General features: G+C 34.0%; 1 protein-coding gene across 1 annotated transcript in view; it reads left to right on the top strand.

Annotated features, from left to right (window-relative positions):
- The window catches only part of LOC109823968 (pyruvate kinase 1, cytosolic-like), a 10,737-nt gene continuing 3,210 nt past the window's right edge, over positions 1–7,527 (top strand). The window contains exons 1-10 of the mRNA XM_020390442.1: positions 1–200; positions 1,084–1,180; positions 1,261–1,358; positions 1,792–1,947; positions 3,208–3,285; positions 3,360–3,491; positions 5,333–5,413; positions 6,253–6,321; positions 6,467–6,556; positions 7,483–7,524. Coding sequence (XP_020246031.1) covers positions 132–200; positions 1,084–1,180; positions 1,261–1,358; positions 1,792–1,947; positions 3,208–3,285; positions 3,360–3,491; positions 5,333–5,413; positions 6,253–6,321; positions 6,467–6,556; positions 7,483–7,524 — 912 coding nt within the window. The 5' untranslated portion in view covers positions 1–131. The remainder of the gene's footprint in view (positions 201–1,083; positions 1,181–1,260; positions 1,359–1,791; positions 1,948–3,207; positions 3,286–3,359; positions 3,492–5,332; positions 5,414–6,252; positions 6,322–6,466; positions 6,557–7,482; positions 7,525–7,527) is intronic.

Genomic DNA, 7,527 nt, shown 5'->3' with positions numbered 1-7,527 from the left:
CTCTCCCTCTTCCTCCCTCGAACTCGATTCTCTCGTAGAGAGGAAGAATCGCACCCAAAAATAAAAAGGGAAAAAGAAAAAAGAGAAAAAAAACCCTAGATTTTAGATTTCGCTTAGTTTTTCTTGGATCGATGCAAGGAGGGCAAATGGTGTTGGAGGAGCCCGTGAGGCTCGCCTCCGTTCTCAACGCGTCCAAATCTGTAACCGTTCTCGTCTCTCGATCTGATTAAATTTTCCTTTTTTTTCCCTTCTAATTTTGGATTTTTTTGGTAATTTAGTAGCTCGTTGTTGTTCTTGCATTGTGATCTGCGCTGATGTTAGTGGAATTGATTTTTTTTTTAAATTAGGTTTATGATCCTTTTCATAAAACTAGAATTAACTCTTAAGGAAATCTTATGGTATATAATCGATCTGCAATTACGTCTTGATGATGAATATCACTAATCAAAAAGATTGAACTTTGTTGATGATCCTCCATCCTTTTAATAGGAATTAGTATGGAGGTGTTCGTGCTTTATTTCATCATCATATGATTGAAATTACAGGCTCCAAGTAATCCTTACTTCAATGAACTCCTTCCTTCCGATAGACATTGTGGGTATTGAAATTTGTTCCTTTTTTATTTTTTCAATTTAGATGGTAGAATTTTCAATGGAAGTGATGTTGGGACACTGAAGTGCATTAAAAAATGATAATTTTATGTCATTTTTATTTTTTTACTAAAAGTTATTGATATTGATATAAGAGGTAAGATACACTTAGCTATCCTGTGTTGAGATGTAGAGCTAGAAGCATATAGTAGCAGCTGACTGTCAACACATAACAAGAGAAATCGATATTTGTTGTTTTGTTATATTTGACAACATTGATAAAATGCACGTTCAACCGGAATGCCTTAATATTTTCTCCTGCCCACGGGCCATGGTCAACAAGAAAATACCACCTATTCTCTACTTTTGTTAATCGTTTACTATGCCACAATCTGCATTTTATGCAATCGTTACCTATAATGGTACCATCATAATCTAAATGCAAATAGCATTGTCTAGCTTGAATTATATTGATCACAATCAAAATCTGCAGACCTTCTTCCCTTCGTTGACTAAGATAGTTGGGACACTTGGGCCAAAATCACATTCTGTTGAAGCAATCGAGGCATGTTTATCTGCAGGAATGTCAGGTTTGTATGGGAGTTTTTTGTTAAGAGAAGACTTGGTTGTGTTCTGTTGACTAATATGCATATGCTTTGATTGTTCGTAGTGGCACGATTTGATTTTTCTTGGTCAAATGCTGAGTATCATCAGGAGGCTCTTGATAATCTGAGGACAGCCATGAAGAATTCTAAAAAGCTATGTGCTGTAAGTTGAAAGATCATATATTTTTCGTCTTCTTTGTCTATTTTAACTCGAGTTTATTTGATCTTATAAAGTGAACTAATCCAGCTATAATGGCTTGATATTCTGTGTATTTCCATGATCCATGAAAGTGTACATACTTGGGGGTTCATGCATTAACAGAAACAATATACTGTTGCATCCTCATGTAGTTGTCCTTTACTATATTCTGTTTACATGATTTTTTAAAGAATTACAAGGCACTGCCAGATAGACCAGTTTACTAATATTGGTAGTACTTGATATTTGAAATAATTAAAGAATCGTTGCGCATTTCTCCCTGGTTTCACTAATATCGTTAGAACGTTTATTCATACTTCCTCTCAATTCTTATTCAGAATTTTTTTCATGCATCCAAATCTTTTGGAAATAATCATCTCCAGGACTTTATTTTTAGGTAATGCTGGACACCATGGGTCCAGAACTACAAGTTTGCAATCCAACTGGAAACTTAATTGAGCTGAAAGCTGGTGCTCATGTCAGAATAACTCCTGATGTTTCTAAAGCTCCTTCTGTAGAGGTTTTGCCCATCAAATATTCTGATCTTGCCAAGGTAAACATGTCTTATTTTACCTGCCATTCATAAAGTTACTTAGCTTTGCACTGTTTCCATCGTGATAATAATCGTAATACTTGTCGAGTTAGAGGGCTTGTTGGGGCTAATCATAGTTTGTATGAAATGATGATTTTTGGTGGTGTGAAACAATGAAAATTATTTTACAGAATTGTTTAAAACATTTATGGCTAAACCTACATTTGTATAGGTTTACTAAGGAACTATCAAAAAAACTGAAATAGAATTACTGAAATATTTCTTGACATTCTCTCCTGCCTTTAGGTTTAACTGATTGAAAATATTGATCACAATCTCAAACATCTGGTTTAAGAATTTGCAGTATTTAAATGCTTATCTTTCATATCTTTCGCAGAAGTTTTGTGGAATGTAGGTGTTTGGTATTCAAGATTCTTGAGACCTGTATTCCAGAAAGAAACAATAAGTTGTGAGTTTTTGCATGGAAAGGATAAAAATTTTTGTCTGAAAATTTAAAAAAAATAGAAGAATTTCCTTTCCTGTTGTGAGGAGGTCCCAATTTCATGGAGTATTGTGTTTTCTACCTTGCCCCTAGTAGGAAGCTTGAACAATTGTAAGTGTTATGTTTATAATCAGGTGGGTGAGAGTACTGTGAAATTTGGAGATCAAGTGCTTAAGCATTCTTTACTTCTGTAACACAAGTTCACTATTTTGTAAATATCCGGTTGTCATGAAGAATGTCGTTATCCAGTAATTTTTCTTTTATTATATTGATGTTTAGGGGCTGTTTGGTTGTTGTTGGTAAAGTTATGTATTTATGGCGCAACTTGGAAAGTTGTTGTCCACCTTATCAATTTCACTTTTATATTTTTCTTTGTTTGTTTTTGATTCCATTGGAATCATAAATTGCTTGTTTGGTTTACAAATGTAACTTTAATTGTTTGTTTGGAAAGTGTAAAAAGTGGTCCCTACTCAAATGATCATATTGGTTGGAATTATTTTTTATTATTTTTTCCTGACTTCAATGTCAGCTTTCTCCTAAAATCATGTCTTTTTTTATGAAATCACTTTACAAGCCACATCAGCATATGAAATCACTTTACACTATTTTCACAACTACAAACAAACAATTGAAAGTGATGAAAGCTGACATTGGGACCCACTTTTTTACACTTTCCATCCTTTTACATGGTAAAAACATACAACCAAACAGCCCCTTAATCATCAGCCATACTCTTTACTCTGTAGTTCTGATAACAATGTTTCCTATGTTGATTGCAGGCCGTTAAAAAGGGTGACACCATATTTCTTGGGCAGTATCTTTTCACTGGAAGTGAAACAACATCTGTTTGGCTTGAGGTAGAAATCTTAAGTTACTCTGTTTTACTTTATAGATGAACTAGAATGTGGATTTTAAACAATTCTTCTTGCAGGTTCTGGAGAAAAATGGTGGAGATGTAATATGCCTTGTCAAGAACAGTGCTGTTCTTGCTGGCTTCATTTTTACAATGCATGTGTCTCAAGTCCAAATCAATTTACCTACTCTCACAGATACTGATAAAGAGGTAACCTTTTCATGTGTTAGTGTTACTTCCTGGAAATTATCCAAAGCTTCATCCAAATTATATATGAAACTAAAACATCTAATTGTAAACATGTCAACCAACAGAACAAACGAAGAGAAACCAATGAAATAAGATCAAGAAATAGCAATGTCTAAAACCACCGGTGAATGGAAGAATATACAACTAACATATTAGGATCTCATAACCACCTAAAGATAACCGAAAAATGGTCACTAGAACCAACCAACTAAAACCTCAAAAAGGTAATCTCCGTAGCCAATGAAAACCTCAAAAAAAACCATAAACAAAATTAACAAAAAATAAGCTTCTAGAAGAACCATCCATGTCCTACTGAACAGGGAAGATTATAATGGGGGTGGGCACCCCCCCCCCCCCCCCCCCACCACACACACACACACACAAAAAAAAAACAAAGTTTTTCAGTTTATTATATAGGTATGGTATTTGCTAAAATTATCAGTTGAAATAGATGGAACTATGGTAGATATGCATTCAGGTCATTGCTAATTGGTAATTTTATCTACTTTGAAAAACATTGAAAACAAAAGCAATCGTCATCTAAAAAATGTTGGGACTCACTCCTTGTTATAGCTTAGGATAGGTTATTGTTCACATGTTTTGTTTTCACAATGAAAACCTTACAAATATTATATTTGTGAGGCCTTTTTGTTATATGTCACTTATCTCTTTAACATTTGAAAATAGTCCCTCAAATTATTGAAATTACCATTAGGTCCCCAATTTTATATCTTGGTGCTACTCTTGAATGGAGGTATAAACTTGAACCAACTTATAAGAATTGGGGGATCTAATAGCAATGTTAATGATGTAAGGTGTATTTGAGGGAGCTTTTAAATTGAGTTTTCTTAACTTGTTAGGATAGTGGAACGAGTTATAGCATTTGCATCATCAAAGTTACGGAGGATAAATCTTTTGGAATAAAAAAATGGAAGATGATTCAATTGGTAATGAATTTGGCTTTATTTGCTTTAACAAATCCTAGACTCGTCCTTGCTACTGAACTGGAAGAGAGGCCAACTGCATGTCAAATCTTCTACTTCAATACTGAGTTTCAGCAATACAAATTTGCTTCATTTTTCCTTCTGGGAGTAGACTGCCCAGAAATCAAGGTGATCCAAAAAATAAAATTGCTAACGATATTACATAGTACTCTAGTTGTTGATAAAACTCTAAATTCCTCTTTTCTATGTGTTAAATTAGAGGTCATATACATGTCTGTGAAAATTATGCATTTAGTACTATTTACTCTCCTTTACCGGTATTTGAGAACTTAAAATAATAGAAAAGACTTCATGTACTCCATCTCCATTGCAGTTACTATTCTTAAACCTAGTTATATTTAACGAAAAAAATATAAATATAGAACTTTTCCCCATTGTTCTCTTGCCACAACTTGAATAAGGAATTCTCCCCACTGTTATCTTGGCCTATAAAAATTGCCTCAGGGATGAAGATATATTTGTATTTATTATTCCCTTCTTAGCCCCATTTAGATTTTACAGGGAAACTGGACATTGGTTTAAAGTAGTGATTAATTAGGTGGCTTCACTATCCTATCACAGGCTTCACGAGTTTCTTGATGTTAGGCTTTGCTATTCTTGAAGAAGGCAGGTGACTTTCCAAGACCAGTTTATTGAAGGTTGACATTAGGTTAATGACTTAATACATGCATGCAATACTGGGATTTTGACTAAGGCACAATTTTTCAGTTATAACAGTAACTTTTCATGACTATTATAAAAAATAATTTATGTTAAAAATTTGTGTTGATGCCTAATGTTTCAAGCATGTCATATTAGGTCATCTCAACATGGGGTCTGAAAAATAACGTTGATCTCATTTCTCTTTCTTATACCCGGAGTGCAGAAGACGTGCGGGGGGTGAGTTTACATATGTATTTCTTGCTTAAAAAATTGTATTTACTAATTCTGAAGAAAAAATTTACTGTGGTGTTTTTTTATTTTGATTGCGTTACTCTCACTCGTACTATTTGTTGCAACATTCACATTATTGGTTGTCTACATCACACCTAAGCAAGTATGAAAACCAAAGATATGTTTGCCTCACCGTGTTTATATGCTAACACCATATAAGGTTTACTTGAACAAACTGCAATGTAAGGGTATTGTGCAATACATGCTCTTATATCTTTTGAGGCAGAAAATATCTTTTATCTCTTTGCTTCAATATAATAACAGCTTATTCTTGCATCAATCTATCGAAACTTGTACTGCAACTTGGACGTAGACATATACAAGATAACAATTTGCTAATTTAAACTTAATCTGTCAATCTACCTTAACTGTGAGCCATGTTACAAAATGTCTGAGGTAAAGAGCACAACAGCCTAGTATGCATACATAAGAACCTAATATGTTCAACTAACCTTGAAACATACAATCCCTTCAGAACTGCAAGCTCATCATAAATATTGTTTTGAGCCTCTGTGATCAAAAATTGAATGTTCAATCTTATATGTCACTTATATGCCAATGGAGTCATGGGATATGGTTTATGGTGACTGCTGCATGCACATGTGTTTCGTTGTATTTAGTACATTTGTGCACCGGAACATGTTGGTGTGATTATTTTTTTATGTTTATGTATAAAGTGAACATATAAGTACAGAATGCCTTGCTGCTTGATCCATTTTTTTCTCTTTTTTTGTTCCTTTCCCTTTTATGTCTTCAGACAATAACATCCTTGCATATTAATACAGCTGAGGAAGTTTCTTGAAGCTCATAAGCTTCACGAGACTCAGATTTATGCTAAAGTTGAAAATGAGGAGGTAAGTACACATATTTTTTTAACAAAGTACTGACATCAAGTTCATGTTTATTTCACCTAATAAATTTTACAATCATGGGTATCTATTGCAGCTGTTCTCTTGTATTCCTTTGAGTAAATGGTCTGTTTTCCTCATTCTTTTTCAGGGTTTGAAGCATTTTGATGAGATCCTCAAGGAAGCGGATGGTATCATTCTTTCTCGAGGGAATTTAGGAATAGATCTTCCTCCAGAGAAGGTTAGGAATATTTGTTATCAAAAGTGTGATTTTCTTATCAATTTCATTTACATCTTGATTGTCAACATTATTATAAGGTCTTTCATGGACAAATTTATAATTACTTATTTGGTTAGTAGCTTTGCACACATCTTCCTGATTTTAATGTAACATAGTAGCCAAATAAATTGAAGACCTATATTCCATGATATTTTTGCATTAACTTTCATTATTATAGAATTCAGGGATTGTTGGTGATTTATCTCCTACAAATGGCACTACCTACTTTCCCAATGTTTCACAGGAAGCTGTTACTTTTAAGACTGAACTGTATTCTCCATGTTCCAGCGCTAAAATGTTACTAAAAAAGTGTATGTTCACATCTGTCTATTGGAGGAAATGAAGTACACCCGATGGCTTATTTAGTTTCATATTTGTTGAATGTATGAGAAGGCATGTGCATGTGTGCCTATATCTTGAGCTGAAGGTAAATATTGTATGCGCAGTTCACTAGCTGCAGAGATTTAGGAGGAAAAAGCAATTATTTCTTTGGAGTTTAGTTGGAAAGGAGAACTGAGTTTTCCTGCGTCTGGAAAGCCTTTTTTATTCACGTTCCAGACTTTTATTCATGCCATGACATTTTATTCGCAACTTTCTGTAATAGACCTAAGTTTTCTGCTGAATTAGACTAATCAACCTCCTAGATATTCGAGATTTATAACTGTTTGCCATGACCTACCCTTGACCCATATATCTCCTAAAATCAGTCTAGATCCTCCAAGAACCTGAACTTCTCGTATGTGTAGTGGACAATTTGCGGATAGTAAATCAAACTTTGTAGTATGTGGGTATCCATATTTATGTTTTATCAATTATCAATCAGCTTGTGTCAAGATCTAAATATATTTCTCAAAGACTGATGTTCATTATGTCTCTCTGTATGGCAGGTGTTTCTATTTCAGAAATCTGCTGCTCACAAGTGCAATATGGCT

This window comes from Asparagus officinalis, chromosome 9, assembly GCF_001876935.1.
Source record: "Asparagus officinalis chromosome 9, Aspof.V1, whole genome shotgun sequence".
NCBI lineage: Eukaryota > Viridiplantae > Streptophyta > Magnoliopsida > Asparagales > Asparagaceae > Asparagus > Asparagus officinalis.
Note: the sequence above shows the minus strand (reverse complement) of the source record. Positions and strands in the feature narration are given on the sequence as shown.